Source organism: Lotus japonicus, chromosome 3 (genome assembly GCF_012489685.1).
Source record: "Lotus japonicus ecotype B-129 chromosome 3, LjGifu_v1.2".
NCBI lineage: Eukaryota > Viridiplantae > Streptophyta > Magnoliopsida > Fabales > Fabaceae > Lotus > Lotus japonicus.
This window is the reverse complement of record NC_080043.1, coordinates 87,224,416-87,239,399: the sequence shown is the minus strand read 5'-3', so window position 1 is coordinate 87,239,399 and position 14,984 is coordinate 87,224,416. Positions and strand designations below refer to the sequence as shown.

Below are 14,984 nucleotides of genomic sequence, written 5' to 3'. Positions count from 1 at the left end.
ATATATATCAAACCAACAAAAGCTAGCATAAACCAAGACACTACAGCAAAAACCTCTAAAAATCCACAGGCAACACCAAGCCAAACAGCTAGGATAGTAAAGTTTCCAACATTGTTACATCCACATATAAACTTTCAAGAATAAGAGATCTCAAAATTGTAATCGGCAAAATGTAAAAACCAATTGTTGGATAAATAAACAAGGCAAGAGCTCACAACCAAAGGGAAACTTGTAATAATAACAAGATGTAAGCAGCTCGATGCTTCCAACTCCTTTCCATTCGTCAATGTTGTTGGTCTTTATCATGAAACTCCACCATAAAAGAATCAATCTTGAATCCTTTAAATTTTTTGACTAATTGATCTATTTGTCTCACAAATTCCTCCCTGCATTAATCCAAAGTTTGTATTTTAAATTTTCATAATCCACCTCAAAATTAAGATATCCTGTTTTACTCATATAGCTTTGACCAAAAATAAAGAAAATCATATGAATATGCATTCATTTACATTACATTTTTTTTCAGTTTCATTTTCTCCTCAGATGTCTCTTTTTTTCTTATCTCGTATTACATACATCACTTATCTTTCTTATATGCATCTTTCTCTTAGTGTGAGTGTAAAAGAAGTGTGAATACACGCAACATTTTCCGTAAGGGAGCAAGTCCACTAGTCCAAACGCAGCCAACCTATAAATAAATAATTTTAACTTTTGAGCAATTTTTTAAAAGCAACTTCAATTGTACTATAAAACTATGCTCCTTTAACAAATTAAACTAAACTGTTCATTTTTTCCGATTATATTCCCGTATGCAATTTACATTAGTTGATGATCATGCATGGAATGGAAACAGCCTCGTCCTTATTTCCATGAATAAAGCAGACACATCACAGATATCCATCTTCTTTTTATGGTGGCTTTTAACCTTTCATCTAATTTATTATTAATATCCAGCTGCACTAATAATAGAAATTGTTCAGTTTTCCCCCTTTTATTAAACTTTTTTCGCTAATGTGGTTGTATAGCTATATAGTCCATAGTCCTTTTCAGTTTTTCACTTTTTCTACAACATTTTATCATAACTTTTATTTGTGCTCTCTATCTTTTATAACAATGTCTAAAATAATGTAGGCCCTTTTGTTCACTTGGCAATCTTGTACTGCGCAGTTCTATTTTGGATCATGGTAACTCAAATTATTTTCTTCCCATTATTATTTGGGCATTTTTCCATGAAGCAAAGCAGAAAAAATCTCCTACTCTCATCTTTAAGGTTGATTTTGAGAAAGCGTACGACTCGGTTAAATGGGACTTTCTATTCTACATGTTCCGAAGAATGGGCTTTCTGTCTAAGTGGATTCAGTTGATTAAGGGCTGCCTTGAGTCTTCCTGGATTTCTATTCTTATCAATGGGAGTCCTTCGGAGGAGTTCAGAATGAGGAAGGGCCTAAGACAAGGGGATCCCTTGGCGCCTTTCCTCTTCCTGATTGTTGCAGAAGGTTTAAATGGGCTCATGAAGCAGGCTCAATCAAAATAAATTCTCTCCTTGCTTGGTTGGCCGATGTAACCCTGTTAGTGTGTCGTTATTACAATTTGCAGACGATACTCTCTTTCTTGGAGAAGCTTCTCTTTCGAATGTTTTTCTTATCAAAAGTGTATTATGCTGTTTTGAATTAATCTCTGGCCTAAAAGTTAATTTTTCGAAGAGTAAGCTTCTTGGAGTTGCTGTAAATGAGAGGGTTTGTAGAAGATTTGCAGCACTGTTGAATTGCAAAATTATGACAGCTCCGTTCATTTATCTTGGCCTCCCTATTGGCGATAACTCGAGACGTGTGAAATTCTGGGATCCTGTGATTGCCAAGGTTAAACAGAGACTTTCTAGCTGGAGAAGGCGCACCCTGTCATTTGGTGGTAAGTTATGCCTGATTAAGAGCATTCTTTCTGCCCTTCCCCTTTACTATATTTATGTTTTCCGTATGCCTTCCGGAGTTGTAAAAAGATGTATTAGCCTTATGAGGTCTTTTTTGTGGGGAGGTGTGGAGGGAGAAAATAAAATTACATGGGTCAACTGGGACAAGGTTTGTAGACCTATTGAAGAGGGGGGTCTTGGGGTGAGGGACTTGGGAAAATTTAATAAAGCCTTATTAGGTAAGTGGAGATGGAGAATGTCTTTAGAGGGAGAGAATTTCTGGTGTAGGCTGTTACATGCGAAGTATGAGGATGATGTTCCTAATCACTCCTCGATCTGGTGGAAAGATCTTCACTCCTTGTGTTTTGGAAGAGGGGAAGGTAAGTGGTATGGTGAAGGAATTCGCTGGAAGCTTGGGGATGGAGGTAAGGTAAAATTCTGGTCTGATATTTGGATTGGATGAGCCCCTGTGTCGCGTTTTTAGTCCTTTATTTCAAGTGTCAGCTCAACAGAATCTTAAAATTCTAGAGATGGGCGAGTTGAGTGATTCTAGCTGGGTGTGGTGTTTTTCTTGGCAGTCCCCTTTGGATTCAACACTAGGACGACTTTTAGTAGATATGCAGCAAATGATAAACTGTTTTGTGCCCTCCAGGGGTAGGTTCGATTCGTGGAAATGGATTCCTGACCAACATGGAAATTTTTCAGGCAAGTCTGCCTATGATTTTCTACATGGATGTGTCAATGCTCAATGGGATAACATTTTTAAGCTGTTGTGGTCTGTCAAGGTCCCATCAAATGCGATTGCATTGAGCTGGAAAGTGCTTATTAATAGGGTCCAAACCAAGGTGAACCTGAATCGAAGAGGAGTTGTAGTTTCAAATGTTTGTCCCTTGTGTTCTTTGGACGAGGAAAGTACAGATCACTTGTTCTTCTCTTGTCCGGTTGCTTGGAGAATTTGGTCAAAAATCTCCGAGTGGTTTGGTGTTCTCTCAGTATTTCCTAATGACAGCCATGGCCATTTTCTTCAACACCTAGGTTCATGTGGCTCTCTCAACTTCAGAAAAAGGGGATGGTTTGTTTGGATAGCAGCTGTAGTTTGTATTTGGCAAGGGAGAAATTCTGTTGTTTTTAAAAATAGCAACTTTGAAGCCTCTGCACTGTTTGATTTGGTCCAATTCAAATCTTGGAGCTGGCTTAAGCTAAGTTCCCGGGATTCCAATATTCACTTTTTGAGTGGATCTCAAATCCTACACATTGTTTGAAAGATCAGTGAGGGTGGCTTATTCTGATTGCTTTCTGTTTTTAGCTGGTCTTTTATGCTGTTTCTGGTTTAATTTCGGTTCTGAGGGGTTGTTAGAAGTAGTTGTTTTCGCTGAAAGACTTACAGGGAGCCAGGCATGTGTTTTCTCTTCCCCTAAGTGGTAGTGGATTCACCTTTACTAACTTGCAGATTCAAGTTTTGGCTACTTCTTTCTCTTTATTATCCAGCTACTTGAATCTCATTTTGTTTCCTATCTTTGGATCCTCGTTGGAATTTGGCTATTGCAACCAAGAGTTAATAATCAAGGGTTGATGTATGGTGTTTGAGTACTTTTGATCTGGCTTGGTTGAGGACATTTGATGCATCGGGTCTACTCATTGGAGGGGTACATTCTGGTTCAGGGCCATTGCTAAGTGATATTTGTTTTTGGTCCCTTTGGAGGTGCTGCTTTGGCTAATTAATCTATGTAATTAGTCACGTCTCTTTTGGGTGATCAATTGAGTTGTAATTCTTTTTTTTTTCTTTTTTTTTTCTCCTTTTCCTCTCCCTTGTATTGGGTTGAAGTACTTCTTGTACTCCCTTTCAATATATTTCTTTGCCTATAAAAAAAAAACTGATTTAGCTCAAAACATATGATCGATGAGCCCAATAAATATTGAATGCCTTAAATATTATATGTAGACTTCAAATTTCAAAAAACCACGAATTCTTTTCTTTGTAATTAAATATATCAAAGGAGCAGATCCAGAAATTTAAAAAAAGTAATACAAATACATGTTAAGAAAAGAGTTGGATGTGTAGGCTCCACTATAATCCATTTTTTGTTAAGAAAATAATAACTTTACTTACTCTACAAAATCCAATATATTACCACAATCTTTAAGTGAAAATTGAAAAATAACATAAAGTATCACCATCCACCAACAAGAGCCCAACCAATTTTCTGCCAGTACATAAAAATATGGCTTAAATAAGTTTTTGGTCCCTATCCTTTACAAAATGCTTGGTTTTCGTCCCTCGCCGGAGTAAAGGTGGGTTTTAGTCTCTAACCTTTGTCAAAAGGTTTGGTTTTGATCCCTCCGGAGCTTTGAGTCAACGCCGGAGCTCCGGTTACCCATGTGGCATGACCACATGGATTAATGAAGCCAGGTGTTATATATATATTTAAAAAAAATGAAAATTAATAAAATAAATAATGATGAAACTATTCCTAATCTGTGAAAAAAAAAATTATTCGTAAGCATCACCTGTTCACTTTCATATAAACTATTCCTAATCTCCAATGGTCATGGGGAGTTGGGTTTGGGGCCCCCCTATGGGGCTCCGCGCCCCACCTCATTTTTTTAACCCAAAAATGCCCTACGGAAATAAAACTTCCGTATTCACTAAAATAGAATACGGAAGTTAAACTTCCGTATTCTATCTCTGACAGACATCACCTTTTCCACCATTACTCCTCCCTCCACCAACCCCTCCACCATTACTCCTCTGTCACCAACCTCTCACCAGCCCCCTTAACCCCCTCAATGCCTCCAGACCACCCTCTCTCTCACCCTCTCCTACCTCACTTTCATTCTTCCTACCACCACCACCACCCTCTCTCTCACCCTCTCCTACCTCACCATTGGATGCATTTGAGGTAAGTGTTGTTTGTTCTTTGTTGTTATGTTGAAGTAGTGGAAGTGGTTAGATTAAGTAGTTTAAGTAGTTAGATTAAGTAGTTTGAGTAGTTAGAAGGATGAGTTTTTGAATTCTGAGCGTGATAAAATACGGAATACACATTTCCGTATTTAATACGGACATGTATAGTCCGTATTAAATACGGATTTTCCAATTCCGTATTCAATACGGATTTTTCAATTCCGTATTTACTACGGATGTTGCACTTCCGTATTCACTACGGATTCTAAAGTTCCATATTTAATGTACAGGGATGACAGATTCATTTTTCTTTCGTGAGTCACAATTGATTGAAGCTGGATTTCACAATGGTCAACCTGAAGAGGCCACTACAGAGGTGCCACCACCAGCATTTGTGCCCCTGTGTATAAGTATAGATGTCTCGCATTTATTTGCAACTGATCAGGTATTCTTTGAACAGATTTTTGCACTGTTTTGAGAGTGTAATATATCAATTCTTATTATGTCTTGATCACCCTTGTAATCAATTCTTATTATTATAACAGATTTTCCCTACCCGTGATGATCTTATCAATTGGGTTCATGGAATTGCGATTGAAAATGGATATGTTACGTTGATCACAAAGTCAGATTATGGTGGGAATGGAAGCAGAAAAGCTTATGTCATGTTGGGGTGCGAGAAACATGGTAAATATGTTCCCTACAGAGACCCTGACCTTATTGAAGGGACGAGATCACAAAAGACAGGTTGTCCTTTTAGACTAAAAGGACGACCTAGGAAAAATGGCATAGATAGAGATTGGCGGCTAAAGGTGATGGAAGGTATACACAACCATGAACCAGCTAGGTCACTACTTGGGCACAATTTTGTTGGTCGTCTAAAACCCGGAGAGAAGGAGCAAGTGGGAAAAATGACAAGGAGTTGGGTTCCACCGAGAAAGATGTTGTTGACTTTGAAGGAAAACAATCCTTCAAACTTGACTACCATATCTCAGATTTATGGTGTTTGCAAGAGGTTAAGAAAATCCCTCTGCGGGGGATTGACAGAAATGCAACACTTGTTGAAGAAGTTGGACGGTGACAAGTATGTCCACTTTGAAAGACATGAGCCTGGATCAGAAGTCATTAGAGATGTATTTTGGGCTCATCCAAATGCTATCAAACTGTTCAACACATTCCCGTATGTAGTGATTATGGATTGCACATACAAGACAAACAAATATGCAATTCCCTTGCTTGAGATTGTTGGACTGACTTCCACAGATAAGACATACTCCATAGCATTTTGCTACATTGTTAATGAGGGCACAGATGACTACGTTTAGGCACTGGAGTGTATGAAGTCTCTATTAGCTGATCAAGCCATGTTGCCTAAGGTGATTGTTACTGACAGGGATCTTGCCTTATTGAGTGCTGCTAAGCAAAGCCTTCCTAACACTACACATTTATTATGCTTGTGGCACATCAACAAGTGTGTTTTGGCAAAGTGCAAACTCTATGTTGGCACAGATGATTTTGCTGAATTGGTTATGATGAAGTGGGCAGAGGTGGTGGATGCTGCAACAGTTGAAGAATTTGAAGTGAAATGGATGCAATTGTTTAATATGTGCAAGGCAAAATACAACAACTTTACCTCCTATTGTTCTACTACATGGTTGGTCCACAAGGAGAAATTTGCCAAAGCATGGACAAATCATGTGATGCACTTTGGAACAACAACAAGTAACAGGTAAAAAAATTATATGAGCTTAATTTATGCGTTGTTTGTTCATTTGATAGATTGTTGTTAATAAAATATCTATTTGTTGTTTGCAGGGCTGAGGGTGCACATGCCAGTTTGAAGAAGATGTTGCGGGATTGCAAGGGTGACCTGGCCACTTCATGGGATGCGTCGCATAGTTTGACATGTAATCGACATACTGAAATATTAGCATCGTTTGAGCGCAGTATTCACAGAATTGATCACATTTTCATGTTCCCATTTTACACAAATATTAGAGGATTTGTGTCAAACAAATGCCTGCAGCTCATTGACGCTGAACATATAAGAATGAAGTCCTACGGCGGATGCGATTGCTTGTTGAGAGGGACTCATGGACTACCTTGCGGTTGTGAACTTGCAGGTCACCGGTCAACCACTCTCTTGTCAATTAATTCTATTTGTTATTGAAAGTGACACTTTTGTGAACTTGCAGGTTATGAAAGAATTCCATATGAGTCAATTCATCCATTCTGGAAGAGACTGAGTTGGGAGCATGTACCTGAACCTGTTGCAGATACTACCAGCAACCATATTTGCGGCATGAACCATGGAGATATGCAACCAGAAGTTGAGGCATTGACACATTATTTCAGTTCTTTGGATACAGGAGGGCAGAGTATGGTAAGGAGGAAGCTTCAAGCGATCTATTGTCCTGAAAGCAGTTCACTTTGTACTCCTGCGGTTAAGATAAGGTCCAAGCGCACTCTTAAGGCGAATGAGAGAATACCACCCAAGAATAAAGCAATAGGATCCTTAACTCGTGATCTTTCAGGTTTTGAACATGTTGATAGGGAGATCAAAGAGGCAAAAAAGGCTTCACAACCACCAAAGAAGAAGAAGCGTGTGAAGAAGTCTGATACAAGCTATTTCATGGGTCATTTTCCATCCTTTTTCCACCCATATATACAAACAGTTCAGAATGTTGAGGATGATGGTAAATGTGGCTATAGAGTCGTTGCTGCATTACTCGGACTACCATCAGGTGAGGAAAGTTGGTCATGGGTTAGGGAAGCGTTGGTAGAAGAACTTGAACGACATAGAACATTGTATGATGAAATGTGGTCCAGACATGTGGTTAATGCCTTACACTCCCGACTCACTCTTCCTCCTGGTGATCCGGCTACCGAGGATAAATGGATGCAACTGCCAGAGATGGGATACCTTATAGCAACCAGGTTCCAAGTGGTTTTCATATCCATCTCCTCTACGAGTTGTTGTTCATACCTTCCACTAAGAGGAGAAGGTCCACCGGATGTACATCCTGTTATAGCTGTTGGTCATGTGATAAATCACTTTGTACAGGTATTTTTTGATTGAGTACACTAACATCCAATTGGTGAATTAATTTGTGGTATTTGCAAGTTATCTAATTTTATTGTTCTTCTCTATAATGTAGCTCCATCTAACTCCTGGACATTCTATGCCGCCAATTGCTCTCCAGTGGGAACGGTATGTTGATCCCACATCAGTACGCTGGAACGCCCCATATGATACACGTTTACGCAGGTTCACGTCAGAATTCGAAGCTTGGCTTGTTACTTTTGGTGTTCCTCTTAGTCACCAAAGCTATGTAGACATCACCTCAGATTGACACCGCACTTTGTGTAATATTCATTTGTAAACGCTCTGTAATATTAATCTGATGAGCCTTGCCCTTATGATGTTCATTTGTTGCTTATAATATTAAGCTATGTAGACAGCACCCTGATTCCTTCACTGATGGGTTTTGCCACCGCCTTAATCATGCTGAGCGCACTTTTCATGTGCTGAGCGCATTTTGCACAGATTACCCTATCTGTTGAAAAGGTGCTGAGCGCCTTTAAAGTGTGCTGGGCGCCCTTTTGACAGAACTTCCATTTTCCTCTTCTGTGGCAATGGTGCTGAGCGCTCTTCAAGGGTGCTGAGCGCCTTTTTGACAGAAGCCTTCAAAACTATCCACTTCTCTATCAACTCTTGTATTTCTTCCTAATCACCTTCCTACACCAACAATTGAGATTAGAATCATATATAAAACATCTTCTAAATCAAAACTCTCATTTCTATAAATTCTAATCAAAATGGGGTCAATTTACTAGAGATTTTTCATTGATACAAAAGATAAGTGCCCTTAGCTAAGCAGAAAAAATGGTAAATTTGGCACTTATCAAACAGCATCAGGGATAATTAACATAGACAACCACTCTGTCATCAGAGTCCTGTCATTTCCAACCACTTTGTCATCAGAGTCCTGTCATTTCCAACCACCCCATCATCAGAGTCCTGTCATTTCCAACCACCCCATCATCAGAGTCTTGTCATTTTCATCCACTAAATGACGAACTTGAAACCTGACATTACTCTCTACCACCAACCAACCCCAACCACACTTGTATTATCCACCAAACACCATAAATCTTTTAACCATTCTGCTATAAATCTCTCTGGGTTCTTTATTCTTCTTCATCCTCGCTTTTGTCCAGCTTCTTTAACCGTAAATTTTTTGCCTCATTTTCTCTCACGATTGCATTGATTTAGGACCCTACGGGCACCGTTGACACTAGCGTCCATCGCAAGGCCTTCACTGACGGCGAATTTAGGAATGCCATAACTGTTGGATCTGTTCTTGTTCTCCAAAAGGTCTATCATCTATTACCTAAACATTAATCTTGCTTCCTTTGAACAAGTACGCATTAATCTTTTAAATTTGCAATTTACTTGCAGGTTGCTGTGTTTGCACCGAGTAAATCTGTTCGTTATCTGAATATAACGTTGCCCAACATAGTCAAAGTATTTCCACAGGATAGCGGACCCCACGACTTCATCGATATCACTGAGGATTAATTTTGTTTTCGTGTTGCTTCTGAATAATTTCGTGTACCCTTTAAACTGCTTGCCATGGATTATTTATGTTACTTATCCTGCCTTTGATTATTTACGGTGTAGTTATACGGGTTTTTTTCAATATAAGAGTCGACATATAATGAGTGGAAATAGAAAGCACGACTAATATAAAGAGAGTCATAATACAAAGAGTCACATGTCATAATATAAAAATACACAAAAAATATACAAATATACAGTCAATCACTCGCCCCGACCCCTATCGGCCCCCCTACGACCTCTAGGTCCACGGGCTCTGCCTCCACGGCCTCTGCCTCCACGCGCACCCTCTGCAGGAGCACCCTCTCCACGGGCTCTGCCTCCACGACCTCTGCCCCCACGCGCTCTGTCTCCACGACCTCTGCCTCCCGCAGCTCTAGCTCCTCGGACAGCAGCAAAGGCTACCCCCTGGGTACCAATGAAGGCATTGGATCTAATAAGATCCAGCGCCCTCTCAATGAGGGATCGGGAATGCGTGCCCACTGCAGGAGCATCTGGCACCTCGAGTGACTGCTCCAACAAGTCCACGGCCCGACGCATAACAGTCTGCAAAAATAATGTACATACAAATAAAATATCATGAACAAAAAATCACAATTGAATGGAAAATAAAATTCAAACTTACCACCGCACTGAACTCCTCCCTCCTATCATCAGGGATGATGAACCGATGGGACACAGCGCTGTACCACCTCATGTAATCCTCCACAGCCTCTCCCGGATATGTAGCAGGGATCCCCTGAGGGCGGAGGTGCGGCTCAAACTCAGCATAGGCAGCATCTGCGGTCTCAGCAAGGGACCCAGTCGTCTGGATCTCAGAGGGGTGTCGAGGGACATCCTGTATGTAGCCAAACTGGCGCAGAACCCTCTCTGGTAGATGCCGTCGAACAACACGGCCAAATGGCGACCAGATGTAGCCAGAATACATGGCCCTCGGATCCCGTGGTCGATGAGCCCGATGGTCCTCAAATGGGGTCCATATAATGTCATCCACCGTCAGCTCATCGAGCATGACTCGCCTCTCATCAAGGCCTGCATGCGGGACCCGGGACGTAACCCACCGCCGCGCCCTAGGCTGGTCCTGCGAGTACTCCGGATAATGACGTGGTCAGAAAGGTACTCGTAGACCCATCCTAGCAGGAGCGAGCTGAAACCTCCCATCTGGGCCGTCCCCCTCCTGGACGCTCGACTAAGCTGGTCGTATAACGTAGCGAGCGCAATCGCGCCCCAAGCGTACTCGCACACTCGGCCAAGATCCTCCAACATCCCTATCCAGTAGACGGTCGTATGGTAGCCTCCGCTCTTGCTAGCAAAGAGCGTCGCACCTAGCTGTTCACCAGCCAAATCCGCGCAGCGTCCTCATCTCGGTGCTCTACAATGAAATGAATTAAGTTAATAGTTTATAACAATACAATAATAATAGATACAATTTAATCAAGTAATAATTAAGACATACCCGCCAATGCAGCCTCATACAGGGTCTGCAAGACCCCAAAGCGAATAGTCTGGCACCTATTCGTATCAAACTCAGCCTCATAAATACCAACAGATCCTCCCATCAACTGAGCACAGAGCGCTGCACACTCGTCCCTCTCCCCCCTCCCAGGCGTGTAGAACCTCAACCCCATGGGGAGATGGAGAAGAGCCGACACGTCGTCCAGGGTGATAGTCATCTCCCCGAACGGCATGTGGAAGCTACTAGTCTCCTCATGCCATCGCTCCACATGGGCCAAAATAAGGCCTGCATCTGTCACCGGGTAGCTGCAATAGGGTAGCTGATGAAGACCCGTCTGCTAAATCAACTCTCGAACCCGCCTGTGACTGTCTGAATCACCATCACAAGCAAGGTTCCAAACCTTCCCCCCAGCTGTGGCCACCTTCAACTGTTGACGGTCCACATACCGCTCGTCGGTGCGTAGGAGTGCATGCCACGCCCAGGGAGCCTTGTGATCAGCATAATGGGTGAGGAGCGACAGCTCAACAGGCCCCCCGGAAACGGCGGCAACCTCTGGATCAGGTCATCCTCGCCACCCTGTGGCCCCTGCTCTGGCAGCAGGACATCAGCATCAACATCAGGCGGAGGAATACTATCCTCGTCAGATGACTCCTCGCCGGATGAGGCCTCGCCGGATGACTCCTCGCCGGAAGACTCCTCGCCTGAGGACTCCCCGCCTGATGACTCCTGGCGAGGTAACTCAACCGTGGGAGACGGCGGAGAATCAACTGTAGGTATCTCAACCGTGGGAGACGGCGGATAATCAACCAGAGGCAACTCAATCATGGGAGACGGCGGAGAAACAACTGGAGCTGAAGCCTCCACCGCCTGAGAGGTTGCAGCATGATCGCCGCGCCGGCTAGAAGCATGTAACCGCCGGTGTCTATCCTCAGTAGCCCCGACATCCTCACTAGAAGCATGAGACCTCTTTCTGTTCTTCATTCTCACTATATATTCAGAGCAAACATTCACTATATATACCATTTCAGCCATAGACAGAAACATGATGCAAGCAAATGGAAAATTCCTAGAATTTTTTAAGTACATAGATGATAATCGGATCTTCTGTGGATTATGCATGCTTGGATCAACTTTTATTTTCCTAATAATCAATTATGACATCTAGAAACTACTCATAAATGCTTTGGAAACCTTCTATAATTGATTCTGAACCCATAATCAATTATAAGGGTTGGGTTTGGTTCTGAGATGAATACGGAAAACGGTTTTCCGTATTGAATACGGAAAACCAGGTTCCATACTAAATACGGAAGACCGTTTTCCATATTCAATACGGAAACCGGTGATCCGTATTTACCCAGAAACGCCATTAACGACAATGATGAATCGGCCCTAAACCCAAACCACATTCAAGACATTTCAGCCAACAAAACCTCTACACAAGCATCAATCGACTACCCTAGGGTTGAATGATTCACATAATTTCAAGTTAAATGGGGAAAATCCAAAAATACTTACCTCTAGGTTTCAATTCTGAGAATGGGGTTGATGAAGAGCTTTGATGGAGATGATGGAACCTTTCAAGTACACGGTTCAAGCAAGGGGAGCGACGGAGATCGAAGGTTGAAGAGGGGAGAAGAGCAAGGGGAAAAATACGGAAATGGCTTTGAAATGGGTTTGAATAAACCCTTGCCGGTTTACATACTAATATAATACGGATATGAGACTTCCGTATTCAATACGGAAATGTGTCTTCCGTATTCTATTAAAGGGGGGCTTTCCAGTAATTTCCCCACTTTAAGTGGGGCGGGGATAGGGATGGCAATGGGGCAAAAAAAAAACCGAACCCGCGGGTACCCGCGGATAAAAATCCGTCACGGGTATAATAACCCGCGGGTTCGGGTACCCACGGGTTGGAAAAACGGATATTTTAAATATCCGTCCGAAAACGGGGCGGGGCGGATATCCGCGTACCCTACCCGTGGGTACCCGTTAGAGTAAAATTACATAAATGCCCTTACTATTTACTTAAGCCCAAATTAAAATTTTAGGGTTTCATTCTTCTCCATTCAAAGTCAATATTCTATAATTATCTTTTAGTAAAATATAAGCAAAGTTTGGTGTATAATGGTGGTAATTAAGTTTCGATTTGAGAAGAATATTTATAATCTTCGATTGTTTTAATGAACTTGATATTTCAAACTAATTGAAATTAATTCATATTTATTTGCTTCATCCGCTCAATTAATGTTCAATTATATGGGTGTTATTTAAGATCTGAAATCAATTTAAATTTCCAACAAAAAAAAGTTAATTTGCAGTAATTTAGGAAAATAAAAAATTGTAAACGGGTACCCGTTTGACGCTTAACGGGTACCCGCGGGTATCCAAACCCGTTTAAGGCCCGTAAACGGGTACCCGTTTGACGCTTAACGGGTACGGATACGGGTCGACTACCCGCTGGTAGTGTTGCGGGTTCGGGTACGGGTTCGGATACCCGCCCCGTTGCCATCCCTGGCGGGGAGCCCCATAGGGGGCCCCAAACCCAACTCCCATGGTCATGCTAATTGAGATGGTGAAAATTCCAAGCAAGATGTAATTGTAAGAATGCTTCTGCAACGGGATCAAAACTACAACCAGAAAAGCAAAAGGAAAATCACATTGAAAATTTATGAAACCCTAAATTTGGAGATCGGGAAGGAAAGAGGACATGAGCTTACAGATGAAGGCAGGAAGACGATGATGAGGGAAACGATGGTGGTGAAGACGATCTGAGCGGAGAGGATGTCGTAAACCTTGCAGATGGAGCCCAAACGGAGTTGATTCTCGCCGAGGCTGAGATCGGGGTAGAGGGTTTCCCCTGATTCGATGTCGAGTTCGTGGTCATCGCACTTCACGTTCGAGTACCCTCCTCCAACCTTTTCCTCAAACATGTTCATCATCTTTCTGAATTTCGGTTGTGGTTGTTGAAGGAAATTGGTGCCATTTTTCTTCACTCTACCTCTCCTGATCTGGGTTTTCTAAGTTGGGGTTTTGGTAGTTCTTGGGTTTCTAGGTTTCTTCATCTGGGTTTACTTTTTCAATTTGGGGTTTTCTATTTCAATCTGGGTTTGCTATCGAGAAAGGATGTGTTGTACTGTGCTGAGAGCCTGAGACCAACGGAGATTGGATTGCTTTGTGTAATCATCACCGACAATGCTCAACTCTGCTACAATTCTTGAAAAATGAAATAATCTTGAAGAATTTTCAGTGTAAATTGTTCTGATTGATTTTCAATAATTTTCGCACATGTAAAATTATGACTTTTTTTATTCAGATCCAATGAATATGTTCTTGTTATTTCAATGTTCTTGGCAGAATATCGTTGCTTCTAGTTCTACTAAATTTGCAAGCTTTTCCAACATATAAAAGATTTGAGTTTAAGCAGATGGTGAAGATGATGGTTGAAGATGATGAAGAAGGATTAGAGTTAAAAAATTTAGAACTAAAATTAAAGATTTAATTAGGGATTAAAGTTAAATAAATTAAGTTTTATTTTTTATTTTTTTAGAATTGTAAACAATTTCTTTTTTTAATTAATAAAAAAAATTAATTTAAAAGAAAAACAAATTCCACGTAAGCTTATTAATCCTACGTGGCCATGCCACATACGCCACCGGAGCTCCGGCGTTGACCCAGAGCTCCGGAGGGATGAAAACCAAACATTTTGGCAAAGGTTAGGGACTAAAACCCACCTTTACTCCGACGAGGGACGAAAACCAAGCATTTTGTAAAGGATAGGGACCAAAAACTTATTTAAGCCTAAAAATATTGCAACTTTATGCCTCGCTTTAACTAAGATAATACAGCTTGATTACAGAAGTTTTTCTTTATAAACTAGGGTACGTAGTTCTACGGTGCCGGTAAAAAAAATTGTCTATAGAAGTGATTATGTATTAATGAACCACCCTCTTCATCGAAAAAAATGTATTCATGAACCACCCAATAACCGTTGATTTATTTGACAATAGATATTCTTTATGAGAGTAATTATATTTGAGTGAGAAACATTGAATTCTGGTGGGACACTCCCTTAATCATCATGTTTCTCAATTCTCAA

The 14,984-nt window shown here is 41.3% G+C and overlaps 1 protein-coding gene across 3 annotated transcripts; it reads right to left on the bottom strand.

Moving 5' to 3' along the window:
- Positions 1-9,534: 9,534 nt before the first annotated feature.
- Positions 9,535-14,258, bottom strand: LOC130746937 (uncharacterized). 3 transcript variants are annotated; one of them, XM_057599730.1, is made up of 5 exons: positions 13,606-14,258; positions 12,404-13,515; positions 10,886-11,871; positions 10,055-10,801; positions 9,535-9,975 (listed from the first exon to the last, which is right to left on the bottom strand). In XM_057599730.1, the coding sequence occupies exons 4-5, from the start codon at positions 10,439-10,441 to the stop codon at positions 9,634-9,636; spliced, it is 729 nt and encodes a 242-aa protein (XP_057455713.1). In that variant the 5' UTR covers positions 10,442-10,801; positions 10,886-11,871; positions 12,404-13,515; positions 13,606-14,258; the 3' UTR covers positions 9,535-9,633. The 3 variants fall into 3 exon arrangements, with proteins under 3 accessions (XP_057455713.1, XP_057455712.1, XP_057455714.1); XM_057599729.1 differs by having other exon boundaries at positions 12,404-14,258; XM_057599731.1 differs by lacking the exon at positions 12,404-13,515 and having other exon boundaries at positions 13,606-14,257.
- Positions 14,259-14,984: the final 726 nt, after the last annotated feature.

Bases quoted from the DNA above. Each gene is read 5' to 3' on its own strand.
- LOC130746937 (XM_057599729.1), bottom strand. From the start codon at position 10,441: ATGCTCGATGAGCTGACGGTGGATGACATTATATGGACCCCATTTGAG. The intron at 9,976-10,054 runs GTAAGTTTGAAT...TTATTTTTGCAG, and splicing joins GGGAGGAGTTCAGTGCGGTG to ACTGTTATGCGTCGGGCCGT.